The sequence below is a fragment of the Rhagoletis zephyria genome, unplaced genomic scaffold, assembly GCF_001687245.7.
Source record: "Rhagoletis zephyria isolate East Lansing unplaced genomic scaffold, Rhagoletis_zephyria_1.1 Rzeph_scaffold_03221, whole genome shotgun sequence".
NCBI classification, from domain to species: Eukaryota; Metazoa; Arthropoda; class Insecta; order Diptera; family Tephritidae; genus Rhagoletis; species Rhagoletis zephyria.
The window spans coordinates 6,409-24,499 of NW_016160304.1; the positions used below are offsets into that span (position 1 = coordinate 6,409).

Below are 18,091 nucleotides of genomic sequence, written 5' to 3' on the forward strand. Positions count from 1 at the left end.
TCCTGGTTCATCACACATCATCGAGCACCGCCAAAATCCCAAATCTGTGATGGTTTGGGCTGGAATTTGTTCATCCGGCAAAACACCTCTGATTTTTGTGGATAAGGGGGTTAAAATCAATAGGGAAGTTTACCGTCGTAACCTTTTTTGGAGGCTGTGGTACTTCCTTGGGCCCAAGAGCATTTTGGCGAACAGGAATGAACATTCCAACAGGACTCCGCTCCTGCTCACAGGGCTTCAGAAGTTCAAGACTGGCGCAAAGAAAATTTTCCGAACGTTATCACAGCTTCAGAATGGCCACCGTACTCACCAGATCTTAATCCCATGGATTACAGCATTTGGTCAATTTCGGAGACCAGGGCTTGTGCTAAGCCACACAAAAGTTTGGACTCCCTAAAGCAATCACTGCGCCGTGAATGGGATCTTATTACGCTAGAGGAGCTGCGGCGTGTGGCCGAAAATTTTATAAAACGTTTAAAGCTCTGCGTTGGTGCCAAGGGAGGGCACTTTGAAGTCGGTTTAAATACAAATTAGTAATGCCTAGTACTATTGTAATTATACCTAAGTTGTTTCTTTAAATTTTTCTAAAATTATAGAAAAATATGCAAAAATGCTTGTCCCCGTCATTTATTGTCACCCTGTAATCCCCAAGCGCGTTATGCATTATTTCGGATTTGAACNAAATGTCGAACAAAAGAAGTGCTATTTTGGAATTGCATCGCCAAGAAATGCGACAATGTGAAATTGTTCGGTTGCTCAATGTTCCTCGTAAACTGTTTCCAAAGCAATCCAGTGGTTCAATGAACTTGGCCATGAAGGTGATCGCCTCGGGACGTGGAAGAAAACGAACTGTCAATACACCAAGGATCCCCCAGATAATTAAAAAGCGAGTTCAGCGAAATTCAAGGCTTTCAATGAGAAAAATTGCCCGCGAAACTGGTATTGGTCGTGAAACTGTTCGTCTAATTGCGAAAAAGGAGCTTCACATTAAGCCGTACAAAATTCCAAGAGCGCAGTTGCTTACGGATGAAAACAAAAAAGTACGACTGGAAAGATGTCGACAAATCTTGCGTCGTGCCGCAAATGCTCGCTGGGATAAAATTCTTTTCACTGATGAGAAACTGTGTACCATTGAGCAAGTGCACAGCCGTCAAAATGATAGGATCTGGTCGGCACAAGCTCCTGGTTCATCACACATCATCGAGCACCGCCAAAATCTCAAATCTGTGATGGTTTGGGCTGGAATTTGTTCATCCGGCAAAACACCTCTGATTTTTGTGGATCAGGGAGTTAAAATCAACAGGGAAGTTTACCGTCGTAACATTTTGGAGGCTGTGGTACTTCCTTGGGCCCAAGAGCATTTTGGCGAACAGGAATGGACATTCCAACAGGACTCGGCTCCTGCTCACAGGACATCGGAGTTCAAGACTGGTGCAAAGAAAATTTTCCGAACGTTATCACAGCTTCAGAATGGCCACCGTACTCACTAGAACTTAATCCCATGGATTACAGCATTTGGTCAATTTCGGAGACCAGGGCTTGTGCTAAGCCACACAAAAGTTTGGACTCCCTAAAGCAATCACTGCGCCGTGAATGGGATCTTATTTCGCTAGAGGAGCTGCGGCGTGTGGCCGAAAATTTTATAAAACGTTTAAAGCTCTGCGTTGGTGCCAAGGGAGGGCACTTTGAAGTCGGTTTAAATACAAATTAGTAATGCCTAGTACTATTGTAATTATACCTAAGTTGTTTCTTTAAATTTTTCTAAAATTATAGAAAAATATGCAAAAATGCTTGTCCCCGTCATTTATTGTCACCCTGTAATCCCCAAGCGCGTTATGCATTATTTCGGATTTGAACCGGAACTGTGCATGTATGCATTACTTCGTTTTTCTTATATGCATTACTTCGGTTTTGAGTCGAAACTGTACATGTATGCATTACTTCGTTTTTATCATATGCATTATTTTNAAAAAAGTACGACTGGAAAGATGTCGACAAATCTTGCGTCGTGCCGCAAATGCTCGCTGGGATAAAATTCTTTTCACTGATGAGAAACTGTGTACCATTGAGCAAGTGCACAGCCGTCAAAATGATAGGATCTGGTCGGCACAAGCTCCTGGTTCATCACACATCATCGAGCACCGCCAAAATCTCAAATCTGTGATGGTTTGGGCTGGAATTTGTTCATCCGGCAAAACACCTCTGATTTTTGTGGATCAGGGAGTTAAAATCAACAGGGAAGTTTACCGTCGTAACATTTTGGAGGCTGTGGTACTTCCTTGGGCCCAAGAGCATTTTGGCGAACAGGAATGGACATTCCAACAGGACTCGGCTCCTGCTCACAGGACATCAGAGTTCAAGACTGGTGCAAAGAAAATTTTCCGAACGTTATCACAGCTTCAGAATGGCCACCGTACTCACTAGAACTTAATCCCATGGATTACAGCATTTGGTCAATTTCGGAGACCAGGGCTTGTGCTAAGCCACACAAAAGTTTGGACTCCCTAAAGCAATCACTGCGCCGTGAATGGGATCTTATTTCGCTAGAGGAGCTGCGGCGTGTGGCCGAAAATTTTATAAAACGTTTAAAGCTCTGCGTTGGTGCCAAGGGAGGGCACTTTGAAGTCGGTTTAAATACAAATTAGTAATGCCTAGTACTATTGTAATTATACCTAAGTTGTTTCTTTAAATTTTTCTAAAATTATAGAAAAATATGCAAAAATGCTTGTCCCCGTCATTTATTGTCACCCTGTAATCCCCAAGCGCGTTATGCATTATTTCGGATTTGAACCGGAACTGTGCATGTATGCATTACTTCGTTTTTCTTATATGCATTACTTCGGTTTTGAGTCGAAACTGTACATGTATGCATTACTTCGTTTTTATCATATGCATTATTTTGGTTTTCAAACGAAAGTGTGCATATGCATAATTTCGGTTTTTCTAATATGCATTATTGCGGTTTTCAATTGAAACTGTGCATATATCCATTATTTCGTTTTTTTCATATGCTTTATTTCGGCTTTCAACCGAAACTGTGCATATATGCATTATTTCGGGGTTTTTCTTATGCATTTCGGTTTTTTTCATATGCATTATTTCGTATGCACAGTTTAAAAGGCTTTAAGCCAGCTTCAAGTCCGATGGGGATAGCTGAACGTACGAAACATCGTCTCCCCAGACGTTGGAATGGCGTCCGGGAAGTGTCCTGTAGTCCTGTTCACTACCTGAAAAAGTCCCATTAGTTAGCCTAATAGCCAGCCTGGTCCCTGTGCTGTCTCTCGCCAAGGCTTTATGAAGTCTGGCAGCTGCAAGAGTAGATGTTCTCACAGAAGGTCCTTAAGCAGCTACGCTTAGCCTTTCCTATCTCCTTATTGTATTTTGTCTGACTGACTGATCACTCCTCCCAGTCCCAGTAAGTACTGAGAGTTCCCGTGACCACCAGAGGGCGGAGACTTTCCCTTTGGCCTTGGCACGGGACAGCTGGAATTAAAGGCATCCAAAATCCATACAATCAACCTTTCTATGTTGTGCCTCTAACCTGGTTGGGTTCAACCTAAGTACTTCCTCGTGTTTAATCCAGTCTGTTTTCCTGGGGTTGCTCTTGGGGTAATCCGTTCTAACCTCAGCTCCCAGTGCGAATTCTCCCAGTGCGAATCGGATAATCCTATGATCAGACAGTGAGGACTCAGATGAGACCCACTACTTAGAGATCAGAGGGCTGGCCAATCTGCTGCTGAGAGTAATGTCGAGTGCTTCCTCTCTGACCCTAGTGTTGAACGTTGGTTAATTTCCAACATTGTGAATGCATAGGTTTTCGCTAATTATATATTCTAGAAGGCACTCACCCCTACGGTTTTTGTCCGAGCTGCCCCACTCCATGTTGTGGGCGTTCGCATCCCAGCCAAGAATAGCAGGAAGTTGCAGAATTCTAAAAGCGGTTCTGTATCAGTAGAATTCGCTGGGTGTATAACATGGGCCCCTTCCANCACTCCATGTTGTGGGCGTTCGCATCCCAGCCAAGAATAGCAGGAAGTTGTCTCCTGCGGCAGAATTCTAAAAGCGGTTCTGTATCAGTAGAATTCGCTGGGTGTATAACATGGGCCCCTTCCTCCCCTCAATATCAGGTGCCTTTTCTGCCAGCCAGGCTGTCGTCCGCTCATCCTCGCAGTCCACAAGGAGCATACCTCACCTAAAATAAACCCACAAAACACCAGTGGGTGCCTTCACCCTTTAAGGACCTCGTCCATGATATCATCCTGGAGTCTGGTTAGGTCCTCAGTTCACAGGGAAGCAGGAGGGTAATCACAGGGAAGCACAGCCACCCGGATACCTTTTAGAGCATCAGAATAGCTGGGCTGCTGAGTGGTTCCTTCCCGTGGCTGACTCTGGCCCTCAGACACATCCAGGCCCCCTATACTTTGTTGTTGTTGTTGTTTCAGTGGCTACCACAACCCCGCCGATATCGGCTGGTATCTCAGTCGTTGTCGTCAAGCTCTACTAACGGAAGACCCAAGAAGCGTACAGCCTCCATAGGCTCTATCCACAGGAACAGAGGCGTTAGTTGTGTGTGCGCGCAGGAGCGGCGCCTGTTGCCTGGCTGATGCCTGCTCTTCGATCGACGCCGACCCTCGGATCGGCGCCGGCTCTCGGAGCCGTCACGACTTCCGGAACCACGCGGGCTTTCCGATCGGTGCCTGCTTGTGGAGCGGTGTCTGTTCTTAGGGCTCACCGCCTCTGCTACCTTAGAGTCTTCACACCGGTGCTGTGCCTGGTCCACGCCGCCACTGCTAGTAAGTACCTGGCTTTTCTTCTCTGGCGGGTTCAATAAAAAGGGCGGCCTCCTCATCAGTTAGAGCCTCAAGGAAGCTACCTTTGCGCTTGGAACCTTTACCACTGCTCGGCTTATTACAGCCGAGCATATGCGTTTCTGGTTTTGGTGCTACTGCCACTGCTGCTTCCGTGGCTGTCGCTGCTGTTGTAGCTGTTGCAGTTACTTCTGTAGTCGCTACCGCTGCACTTGGTTTTGCTGCAGTTGTTAACGCTGTTTTTGTTGATTTTGTGTTTTGCTGTCTTCATCTTGTTCGTACGACTGCCTGCTCGACGAGGCGAGATCAGCAGTCAAAATAGTAGCAGGGGATCTCATCTGGTAAGCCGCGGTAAGACCACCGTTACTCGTCGATGCGGCCCGGTGTCGTTATAATACAGCCGGTTTATTCCCTCCTGGCTGCAAACTGTCCAATAGACATGGTGTCGCGTCACACCCTGGTTTAGGAGGTGACAGTTTTTGGTCACTGTTCACCGGCAGCCCAAATCTGGAGAAAAGCGCAGAAGCTGCAAAGCGCGTCCGCGATACCCCAGACTAGAGAGGGGCCTGTCGGTGATTCAGCTAAGCCCCCGCACCAACAAGATGCCTGCCCTAGCGAGGGTAATCGCTAAGCAAACGCTGGTTTATTTGCAAAAAATCGTGAAAAATGTTGTATTTGTAACGTAAAAAATAATGCTTAAATTCGCTGATCAATAATCATTACTCAAAATATCTAAATTTAATTTGCATTCACGTACATATGTGCTTTTATTGTAGTGGCGCAATTTTAGGCTCACCCTGACTTTCATGTAATGACCCCTGTCTCACTAAATGTGTTTAACTCTTTTTTCAATGCTCCGTTATTTTCACCGACCGTTAACCGTTTGTCTGTTCTAAATCACGCTGAGCAAACCAACCCCTTTACATATACTCAAAGGTGACTCACTTCAAAACGCTAACGGTGGAACTTGAGGGATGCTCAGTGCGCTAATCCTTGCAACTCCTCAGAGAATGCTTAAAACTAAGTTGACAACGAAAAAACGTGGCGCTCTAATGCTGGCGCTTGAACTTGCAGTGCTGGAGCTTGTCTGTTGCCACAACGCTAGTGGTGGAGCCGGTGAAATGCTGAATGCTCAACTTGAAATTATGTATCGACTCGACGCTGGAACTTGTGCACTGGTGGTTATTTATGTATGCCACACCTTGATGGTGGAACTTATAGTACACTAGCGCTTATGTATGAATGTCATCTTGATTGTGGAACTTGCAAAATGCCGCATTACTACGTAGCTTGCAAAACTTTGGCTAAATGCTGACCAAATTACTGCTAAATGTCGGCTAATTCGCATAAGCGGGTGCTGCTCAATTATGGTGGTGAAAGAAAAAAAACGATGTTTCTTTGATTCGTGGCACAGGCGATAAATAAAAACCCCCCAATGTTTCTGCTGTGATGTACAAGCCAAGCCTCGCCAACATGAAGGAATTCCAGTCTGTTTTCCGATTATGTAAAGTACTATGTATGGGTTTGGCAGCAAAATTGATATTGAGTACGAATAAAACAGGGGAATGATCAGAAGACTAGTCGAAACAAGAGCTAGATGTTACTTCTGAGGATGCAATGCCTGATGGCCAGTATGTAGGTTTCCGGACGAGAGCGGAAATAAATTTAGCTTTCTGATTGCAGCGTAGAGTTTTAGTCTTTAGAAGTAATAAGGCGAGAGCCCCAGAAGGTATGCTCTGAGTAGTAATGCCTCCGGCGGTGAACCTATTTCCAAGGAAATTGAAATTCTTTATTTTTTATTATCTGCGGTACTAATAGTTTGTTTAGGTTTAGGTGGGCTGTAGATGGAGGGGACCGTTAGCGGGCATTTTCGATCTTCAACTATTATATTTGTTGTTTGTATAGAGTCCGTAAGGCACGGAATTGTGTTTTAATGCTTGATTGTGTTTCGAATTAGTATACCTGAGCCAGCATGAGCTTTGTTGTCTGGATGCATTGTGTGATAGAATCAGTGTTGGCACTAATCGATTGATATTTTAATCAATTAGTTAATTCGATTAAATTCAATCCGATTACAGTTAATCATGATTAATTTTAATCCGTTTAAACAGTTAATCGTAACCGCGACTAAAAACATTAATTTTTAATCATTCACCCTTAATTTGATTAAATAGGTTTTGTGATTAATTAATTTATGCTGAAATTTTACTGTGCACACAAGGCCAGTTAATATGGCAAAGTCGGTTTTCCTCATAAATCTAAGCAATTTGGTGTGCATTTTCATTAAGATCTATTTGAACAGACGCTAAGCAAACTAGGCTTTAGTATCCCTCTGCACATGTGCGATGGGTTATAAAAATTCCCAATTTATGTATTACTAATAATAATAATAATTATTTTTTTATATATTATGCGTTTTTTATAAGCGTGAAACACAAAAAAAAAATAACTATAACCCGTGCTTGGTTCCAAATTCGGACAAACTAGACCTCTTAATCAGATTTTTTTTAATTGGATTAACGATTACTGATTAAAATTAATTAATCGTAATCACAACCGACGATTAATGATTAAAAAAATGTAATCATTAATCGTACGGATGATTACGATTAATTAATTTTAATCGTTACTCGCGATTAACATTTTAATCGTTAATTTTTAATCGTTAATCAGATTAACATTTTGCCAACACTGGATAGAATTTATAGTTGAAATTTCAAATTGGGTTTTATTAGTAAAATTAGTTTGAGATATCAGGAGAATATCTATGCCTTGGGTCTGAAGAAACGCTTTAACTTCAAGTTGTGTTTTGATAGCCCATTAGCTTTCCAAATAACAATTTTTAGGGATTCGAAGATTCGCAGTGTTTAGTCGTAAGGGGGGCGAGGAGATTCATCATTGTTGCGACTTGTTGGATGATTTGTTGTAATAGTGTGACTATTTCTCTCATTTCGTCTGTATTTTGGGTTTGAGTTAGAGCGCGAGTTCCAAATTGAGTTCCTAAAAGCAACATACTTTTAATATGCAAAGTACAAAGATTTACATTTCATGCGTTGTAGATACGCATGTATCGAGCATATCCCTCATAAAAAAATTTGTATATATTAGTGGTATTCACCAAATTGACCAAGCGGCCTGTCAGTAGTACAACCACTTGCTCACTTTGGTGAATACCACTATTGTTTATATATATTTAACTTGGAAATCGCCCAGACTTAAATTCACAAAACGAAAGTGTTATTCGGTTTTCCCACGGCACCCTGAATTACTTGGTTCGCTACCCCAATTACGATCGCGAATTACCCCATTCCCACGAGCACATTCTTAATTCGATTAGTGTTGTCTTTTTTCTTCATTTCAAAATTGAATTGTAAGTTATTGCTAAAAATTTATAAGTTTCCGTATTAAATTGGTAATGTACACATGTATAAACATTACTTTTCGTACTCAGAAAAAGTGCCAGGTTTGATTTGTGAATTGGTTTCGATAAATGTCTGATAAAAATTAGACATGGCAGCGATTTGTTCGTAATTCGCATGGTAATTGGATCTGAATTACTAACAAATGAGGTAACTCGATCTCAAAATTTTGTATGGCGAATTACGAAATTCGAAGATTAAAAGGGGTGCGAATTACGAATGAGAGAGCGAAGTACGTAATTGGGGTGCTTACTAATGTCATCAAAAATATTACTAACCTTCCAAACTTTTACGATTTTCCCTCGGCACCATGAATTATTTTGTTCGCTCCAATTGCGATGGCACGGGCACATTCTTAATTCGATTTGGTAGTTCTCTGTCTCTGTGTTTTGCCTTTTCTTTCTTCGCTACAAAATTGATGCAAAATGTAAGTTATTACTAAAAATTGATAAGTTTCCGTATTAAATTGATGATGTACACATGTATAAACTTTACTTTTTGTACTCAGAAAAAGTGCCAGCTTTGACTTGTGAACTGGTTTCGATAAATTTCCGATAAAAATTAGAGACGGCTGCAATTTGTTCGTAATTCGCATGTTAATTGGATCTGAATTACCAACAAATGAGGTAATTCGCTCTCAAAATTCTATATGGCGAATTACGTAATTCGAAGGGTAATTGGTGTACGAATTACGAATGAGAGAGCGGACTACGTAATTGGGGTGCCGTGGGAAAGCCGTATTAACCATTTTCCCATGGCATCCTGAAGTACTTTGTTCGCTCCCCCAATTATGATCGCGAATTACCCCATTCCCACGGACACATTCTTAATTCGATTTTACATTGCCCTTTCTCCGTGTTTTGTTTTTGTTTTTCTTCGCTGCAAAATTGATGCAAAATGTAGGTCCTTCCTAAAAACTTGTAAGTTTCCGTATTAAATTAGGGATATATACATTCATAAACTTAACTTTTCGTACTCAGGAAAAATGCAAGTTTTGATTTGTGTGCTAGTTTCGATAAATTTCCGATAAAAATTAGAGACGGCACTGATTTAATTGGGGTGCTGTGGGAAAGCCGTATTACAAATTTTTTGATTGATGTGAAAAATCGTAAATTAAAGATTTTATTAAGCAGCCATTTTTAACTAATACCATGTTCTGACCGACATCGAAAACATGTTTTCGTTGCTAAAACTGATTTTCGACCTAAAACTTGTGTGGTCGTCCATATAAAATCTGTCAAACGAAAACCAGTTTTCGCAGTTTCGAGTGTCTGCACTCGTTTTTTTAGATATACTTATTTATCGAAGTAGAAGTCATATTTTATCATCTTTAATACTCCAGTTGGATTTATTGTTAATTGGCTGGCCAAATTAAAATAAGAGTAAAAGAAAAAGGTTGTTAATGAAAAGAAAATAAATAAAAGTATTTTGGTTTTATTATTTTTTTTTTGTAGCAAAACTGTAAACAAAGGATGTAAGAAATGTCAACGAAAACTTAACAACCGGTGCGAACAGCCCCCACAATCCCAAAACTCGTTTTCAAAGTGTTTTCGTTGCCGGTTAGAACATGGTATAACAGGGCTTGGTTCAAGTTTTATTGATAATTTTATTTAACTAAAAACTTAACTAAACCAGAAAAATCTGACCTTTAAACTAACTGTAAAAAACGGACATACATACATGATTGTTTTTTTTTAATAATTCATTAAAATTGAATATCTCGAAAACGGTTAAGTTTTGGCATTTTGTCATATAACCAAATTAATCAGAAATGACTTAAATAATAATGTCCTTAAGTATCTAGGACGACTTTCCCGGAAACTCTATATAATGGCTAGGCTTCTGCAAAAAATTACAATAAAAATAGCCAAAACTGATCAACATGTTGCTGGCTTGATTACACTGTACAGCACTCGGCTGGGAATAGGACCAAACCAACTTTTTTTAAGAGATTGAGTCATAAGTAAAAAAAGTAAGTTCTCCGTTTTTCGAAGTTAGCCTCCGAAATCGAGATATGGGCATTCGAATTTCGAAATTGGACCTTTGGTAAAAAATTATTTTTAATTATTGCATGTCAAATGCAAAAAAAAGTAAAAATGCAGACGTGGTCCGCCTTTTTATCTTATTTATATGGTATATAACTTTTTTTGTGAAAACTTATATTACAGGTGCTATAACGGGTCAAAGGTCAGATCTTCGAAAAATTAAAAACTTAATATTTCAGAAAATTTTGAACTGATTTTTAAAAGATTCATATCGTTGTAAATGTGATTTAACCCCCTTTCTAGTGATATGCATATTTGTATACTACGTATATAAAAATTGGAGAAAAAACACATTTGACAAANTAAATGTGATTTAACCCCCTTTCTAGTGATATGCATATTTGTATACTACGAATATAAAAATTGGAGAAAAAACACATTTGACAGAAAAAATACCTTTTTTTGTATACAAAATTATTTTAAACAAAAAAATTACTAACCGATTTTTAAAAAATTGGAATCGTTGTAAAGACGATTAAATCCCCTTCTGATATGCATGTTTGTATACTTCGTATATAAAAATTTGAGAAAACCCACATTTAAGGGAAAAAATAACTTTTCTTATATAAAAAAAAATATTTTAAACAAAAAATATGCATATCAGAAGAAAGGGGGTTTAATCGCCTTTACAACGGTACCAATTGTTTAAAAATCGGTTGGTAATTTTTTTGTTTAAAATTTTTTTTTTATAAAAAAAATTATTTTTTCCTTTAAATGGGGTTTTTCTCAAATTTTTATATACGAAGTATACAAATATGCATATAGAAAGAAAGGGGGTTTAATCACCTTTACAACGATATAATTTTTTAAAAAATCAGTTCAAAATATAAGGAATTTAATTTTTTCAAGACCTGAACTTTGACCCCTTATAGCACCTGTAATATAAGTTTGCACAAAAAAAGTTATATACCATTTAAATAGGAGCAAAAGGGGGACTACGTCTATATTTTTAGGTTTTTAGTTATTTATATGCAATAATTAAATATAATTTTTTACCAAAGCACAGTGGCCAATTTTTCGAAAAAGCTGGCCAAAAGTCGAAGCGTGGTACAATTGTAATCAAACCTTGTGTATTCGTCTTTATTTTCGTTGCTGGTTTTATATTTCACCACATAGTACGCATAAAATAATCAGATTTTTAGCAAAGCTAAGGTAGTTAAGTATAAAAGGTCATGTTTTCTGCCTTTTTGTTATATAATGTGATGTAGCGGTTAGCAATATACGCTATCATTCCGCAGGGCCTGGGTTCAAGCCCAGTTTCCGACCAACATCAAAAAATAAGAAACAAACAAGTTTTTTGTAATAAAGTCGCCCTTTGGCAGCCAATGGCAAACCCCCGAGTGTATTCAGCCACGAAGAACAGCTTCTCATAAAAATAAAATCCCCATTCGGATTCGGCGTAAAACTATTGGTCCCTCCCCTTTGTGCGCCAACATCAAGGCGCACGCCACAAATCGGAAGAGAAGCTCGGACAATCACAAACGAGGTCTTAATGTTTGTTTCTAAAAATCTTGATGTTCAAATTTATACGGGAACTGCGGGATTTTGAATGAATCAATAAACAAGACATACATATTTGTTGGTACAGGAATATATTTTTAAGATAACAATTTTATACACCGTCAGACTCGCAGTCATCTGAAGTATCCAAGGTCATATCTATATTTTCTGATGGTAATTCCGCATCCGCATTTACAACAGTTGATAATAATTTAATGGCATCTGACGACAGTTTATGCTTTTGTTTTGGTGGGTTTAAACGTAAACTTGAAATGACAGGGTCCGAGGATGCAAGCAGCCGATATTTTTTAATATCCTTATTCCTTGACTCTTGGGCTTCTTCGGAAAGTTGCCCAATTGGCAGGGGTGCCCATTCAATAATGAGAGGCCCATGGATGAGCACTCTAATATAGTAGTACTTTCTGATATCATTTAAATTCTAAAAACATCCAATCTTTAAAAAACGTAAACTTGAAATGACAGGGTCCGAGGATGCAAGCAGCCGATATTTTTTAATATCCTTATTCCTTGACTCTTGGGCTTCTTCGGAAAGTTGCCCAATTGGCAGGGGTGCCCATTCAAGAATGAGAGGCCCATGGATGAGCACTCTAATATAGTAGTACTTTCTGACATCATTTAAATTCTAAAAACATCCCATCTTTAAAACATCAAAATCTTGACAGAAATAATTCTTTACATAATTTAAATCTTTTAAATATAAAAAAATTAAGAATCACGTATAAAAACTGATGTCCAAACTACAGTGGCGGCTTGTGGCAGGTGGTTTTAACCAAGGTGGATGGGAAAAACTTCAATATATATGAAAAAGAAAATTAGACCGCCAATCTCGACCACTCTCGTAACTATTTTCCTAATCCATCATAATGAGTAAGCAAAAAAAAAATCAATCCGTGAATATCTACAGTTGTCCACAAAATAATAGGAGTGCGATATTTTGACCAGTTTTGGCTATTTGTCTTTTGTTTATTTAATGTTTATTATTTTTTTATAAAAGCCTAGCTGGCTATACAACAAACACCATATAAATTCAGATTTTAAACTTTGTATAAAAATTATAAAAATTTTGCAATTTTTCACCCAAATTTCAAACTTTTTAATCAGAATCTTTAGAAAAAATTCTGGTATGCAGTTTTGTAGCACATTCAATTCTAGTCTGAAGAAGTGCAAGTTTCAAGCGGCTAAAAAATTCCGTTGATTTTTGGCAATTTTTTTGCTGGCAGTGTCCTCCATATAAAAGAAAATTGTCGACATACTTTGTATGGAAAAAACGTGAAACACCTTTAACCAAAAAAATTCTCAAAAATCAACGGAATTTTTTAGCCGCTTGAAACTTGCACTTCTTCAGACTAGAATTGAATGTGCTACAAAACTGCATACCAGAATTTTTTCTAAAGATTCTGATTAAAAAGTTTGAAATTTGGGTGAAAAATTGCAAAATTTTTATAATTTTTATACAAAGTTTAAAATCTGAATTTATATGGTGTTTGTTGTATAGCCAGCTAGGCTTTTATAAAAAAATAATAAACATTAAATAAACAAAAGACAAATAGCCAAAACTGGTCAAAATATCGCACTCCTATTATTTTGTGGACAACTGTATGTCTTACGTCAGTTTTTAGATGGCGTAGCAATGAAAAGACATGTTTTACATACTCTAGATTACAATGTCCATGAGCGGATGCTTGAAAACTGTTATTTTTTCAAAGATAATACCACGATTTTAACAACGACGAAAACTCTAATTTACGAAAAGTTTAGAGCGAATTGCTAGCAACAGTCACTTCGATCTCCTGTAGCACTAAATGCCTTAAGAGAATCGACTTGTTGTCTCATAACGATACGCAGTAGAGCCCTCCTAACAATATAAGATGGTTATGCATACGAATGCACCAATTTTTTTTGGACTTTTGGCCAGGGTTTTCCAAAAATTGGCCACTGTGCAAAGGTCCTATTTCGAACTTCGAAGGCCAATATCTCGATTTCGGCGGCTAACTTCGAAAAACGGAGAAATTACTTTTTTACCTATGAGTCAATCTCTTAAAAAAAAAATGGTTTTGTCCAATACCCAGAAAAAAAGTTGATTTTGCCGTACAGTGTTAGTTGAACACTAGGTTATATTTGTACTAAATTTTTAGAGTTCTAACATCAAATTATGTTTCCTTTTTTTCAGACAACTGGTCTCACTGGATTAGCGGTAGCTAGCAATCCCCACCATACGCTTGGAGCTCTTTATGGCAAGATTTTACGAGCTCTTGCCAAAATGCCTCAAGATGCATCTTATCGAAAACATACAGAATTAGTTGTTCAAAGTAGACTTAAAGCGGTTGAGACGGTAAAGCGTATATATTGTTTAAAAATGGTGGCATATCGCATACTTTGCTTTGAAACTTTTAAAAAATCATTACAGCCGTACCTAAACCAAAGCGTTGTAGGAAGCGTTTCCTGCCGCCTAGGCTTAACGCTAAAGTGTCATATTTAAACAAAGCGGCAACGCTACTTCAAATGAACAATGAGACATTTTCGAAAGCTAGACAACGCCGAGNCCTAAACCAAAGCGTTGTAGGAAGCGTTTCCTGCCGCCTAGGCTTAACGCCAAAGTGTCATATTTAAACAAAGCGGCAACGCTACTTCAAATGAACAATGAGACATTTTCGAAAGCTAGACAACGCCGACGCTTTTATTTAGGTATGGCCGTTAGAAATATATAATTTTTTAATACAAAAACGAGTTTTAAGAAATGATCACAGCTTTGTAGCATATTTTTAGGCTGCCTCTAGAATACATATAGCCAATTACCCCTACTTAGTTTAAAAGTCCAAAGACTAAATTTTTCAAAGACATAGACACTGTCTCCGTTAGGGCTCCTACATATACATATGTATTAGCGTGGGCCGAAAATCCGCTTTTTTAGAATTTTGATTGGTAATAGCAAAAATATGTTCATATGCTCTAAAAAATATCTGTGTGAAATGTGAAAGTTTTTGGTCAATATTGTAGGCTCGCCCAAGTCCATCAAAGTTCAAGTACTAAAAAAAATTGTTTCTTAGCTAACTTCGATTCTCTACAAAAAAGATCCATATACCTAATTATGTAGGACTAATACTTTAGAAGATTATTGCAATTTTGGTAAACAAATGTATTACTTAATTTATTTATTAGTTTTTATTTTTTGGCCATATTGAACTTTTATGGACTTGGGCGAGCCTAAGATATTGGCCAAAAATTGTCATATTTCACACAGACTGTTTTTAGAGCATAGTGAACCACATTTTTGCTATTACCAATCAAAATTCTAAAAAAATGGATTTTCGGCACACGCTAATATGTATGTATGTATATTGGAGTGGTAAAAAAAGAATCCGAGATAGGGTTCGGGTCATCTTCCAAAATAGTTCATCTTGCCCAAAGAGGTGCTGGCACCAAACTTACTAAACGTATAAATTTAGAGGATGCTCATGAAATGTTTACATTTTACTCTAGAAGTATGTTGTACATTAGGATGCCCATCGAAAATGCAATTTTTTTAATTTTAAGACTACCCCTAATTTTATTCGTTTTTATGAGAAATATTATGGCCTATTTTTATAGATTTTTTAAAGACCATTTATAGGTCGCGACCTGTCGATTTAGATCAGAAAATGCGATTTTGTAGATTTATGGGTTTTTGAATGACAAATTTTGATTCGATTTCAAAGATCTAATATGATCTGAGAAGAGGATATATAGTATATAGGCCTTTAAAATTGTATATCGATGGCTGAGTGGATCGACCTATCTCGGCTGCCAGTTCGAAAACGCTCTGTCTCAAAAAACTTTTCAAGAACGCCCTATTTCAGAATTTTATTGAAAAACACCTTGTCTCAAAATTCGGTTCAAAACCGCCATATCTCACTTCAAAATGTATTGAAAATATGCTGATATAGGGCGTTTTTGAATCGGCAACTGAGATAGGGCGTTTTTGAAACGAATTCTGAAATAGGGCGTTCTTGAAAAGTTTTTTGAGATAGAATGTTTTCGAACTGGCTGCCGAGATAGGTCGATCTTCCACTCAGCCATCGATATAATAATCTATTGTCGGACTTGGCTTGCTGGAATTTTTTATCGGGTAAAATAAAAAAGAACCATATTTCTCTTAATTTTTTNTTGCTGGAATTTTTTATCGGGTAAAATAAAAAAGAACCATATTTCTCTTAGTTTTTAAAATTTTGACCATCGATATTTTCCACAATTTCAAAATTTGTAGTACTATCTAAAACTCAATCTATTTTTAAATAAACTGATAGCGCATTTATTGCAATCGCATAGAAATTGTCGAAGTTAGGCGACTTTTCTTAAATACGCCCTTGAATTTATTTTGTGTATGTACCGGATTTTCAGATTTTTTGAGCAGTGTGGCTAAGGAATTTATCAATATTTATTCATGATATTGATATATACAATCGCTCTTTAGCAAAAAAATTGGTTTTTCAAGAAATTTTAGGAAAATAGGGGTGCCATCCCACTTATATGATATATGCGTATCTCACCGATGCGACTTGACCGTCTCGACCAAATTTCGTATACACATTGTGCTTAGGCTTCTTAAGCGCCGTATTGAAAAGTTTTGAAATCAGACAAAAACCATGGGCTCCACCAACGTAACGGTAATTTCAAAAAACTCAAAGCTAGATATATTTTAGGGGGAGTAGGTTTTGTCCGATTTCAAAAATATTCAAGACGGCACTTAAGGTGGCTAAGCATAATGTGTATATAAAATTTGGTCGAGATCGGTCAAGTAGTTTTTGAGATACACATATATGATATAAGTGGGAAAAAAAATTTTTTTGCTAAAGAGCGATTGTATATGTACGCTAATGTTACCAAGAGTTTCAAACTGGAAAAAGAAAAACGCGTGTGTTTCTGCTGATAGTCGCTCGATTTATTATTTAGCGAAAAAGAAAGAATTAGAACAAATGTCATTTACAATGGTATAGTTGTAAAGGTTGGCAGCAGTGCGTTTAACCCATATGTGCACTGGCAGATATGAATCCAACATACCGCCACCCTTGAACTACCTGGATAAGTTCAACAAGAAAGGAAATTACAATAAAGATTATTAATTTTAAAAGGGCAATTTTTATCTTAAATGGATATGTATTCGTAAGTAAGGCTCTACAAATTCTCCTCGGAGAACAAATCTCCTTTGGTAGGAAGCAGGCAAAGTCTCACGGTGGGCCGTACGAATTCTCCATCTGGCGTTCGCAGCGTGACCACTCTTACGAGACCATCGTCTCCAGGATGGCATTTCACCACTCTTGCAAGCGTCCACTTTGTCGGCGGGGTAGGCTTGACAAAGACGGCAACAACATCTCCTTCCTCGATATTGCGGGACGGTCGGAACCACTTGGCGCGGCGTTGGAAGCCTACGAGATATTCATCTCTCCATCGGCGCCAGAAATGCTGTCTCATTGCGGAAATTAATTGCCATCGCTGATGAAGGTTTCCGCAGAACCCTTGATCCTCAGGTTCTGGGATGGACTTCAGGGGTTCGCCCACTATAAAGTGCCCCGGTGTGAGGACCTCCTAGTCGCTAACATTTGTTGAGTAGTCGCACAAAGGCCGAGAGTTCACGCAAGCTTCAATTTCANACCTCCAAGTCGCTAACATTTGTTGAGTTGTCGCACAAAGGCCGAGAGTTCACGCAAGCTTCAATTTCAGTCAATAACGTATTGAACTCCTCGTATGACAGGAGAGTATCGCCTAATGTACGTTTCAGATGGTACTTAACACGCTTGATGCCAATCTCCCAGTATCCACCCATGTGGGGTGCGGCTGGGGGGTTAAAACGCCAATCAATGTTCAGATCGCTAAAAAATGACGGAAATCTGTCATCTGTCATGCACTGTTGTAAACTGTTGCGCAGATGCTTTTCGGCGCCCACAAAATTTGTGCCGTTGTCCGAGAACATGACCTTGCAAAAGCCTCTGCGATTTTAAAACCGTTTAAAAGCGTTGAGAAAAGCGGGCGTCGACAGGTCTCCCACGAACTCAAGATGCATTTCCCCAGTGCACATGCAAATGAAAGAACATATATACCCTTTGATGGATTTCGCCCCTCTTCCATGTGTAAATTTTTACACATAAGGGCCAGCGAAATCTACTGCACTGCGGGTAAAACAACGAGCGTATGTAGCCCTAGCTTCGGGTAAATTCCCCATTGATTGTTGAGCTGTATTACGGTTTAATAAGGTACATTTGACACATTTATGGTATATGTTTCGAATTAAACTGCGTGCACCAACAACCCAATAGCGCCGCTG

General features: G+C 38.5%; 2 protein-coding genes across 2 annotated transcripts in view; both read left to right on the top strand.

Moving 5' to 3' along the window:
• Nucleotides 1-683: 683 nt before the first annotated feature.
• Nucleotides 684-1,490, top strand: LOC108368613 (uncharacterized). The gene has a single exon (XM_017623498.1). It carries the CDS (start codon nucleotides 684-686, stop codon nucleotides 1,488-1,490), a length of 807 nt encoding a protein of 268 aa, XP_017478987.1.
• A 12,455-nt stretch (nucleotides 1,491-13,945) lies between these two features.
• Nucleotides 13,946-18,091, top strand: part of ND-13B (NADH dehydrogenase (ubiquinone) subunit ND-13B) — a 30,427-nt gene continuing 26,281 nt past the window's right edge. The window contains exon 1 of the mRNA XM_017623499.1: nucleotides 13,946-14,125. Within this exon, the coding sequence (XP_017478988.1) occupies nucleotides 13,946-14,125 (180 nt within the window). The remainder of the gene's footprint in view (nucleotides 14,126-18,091) is intronic.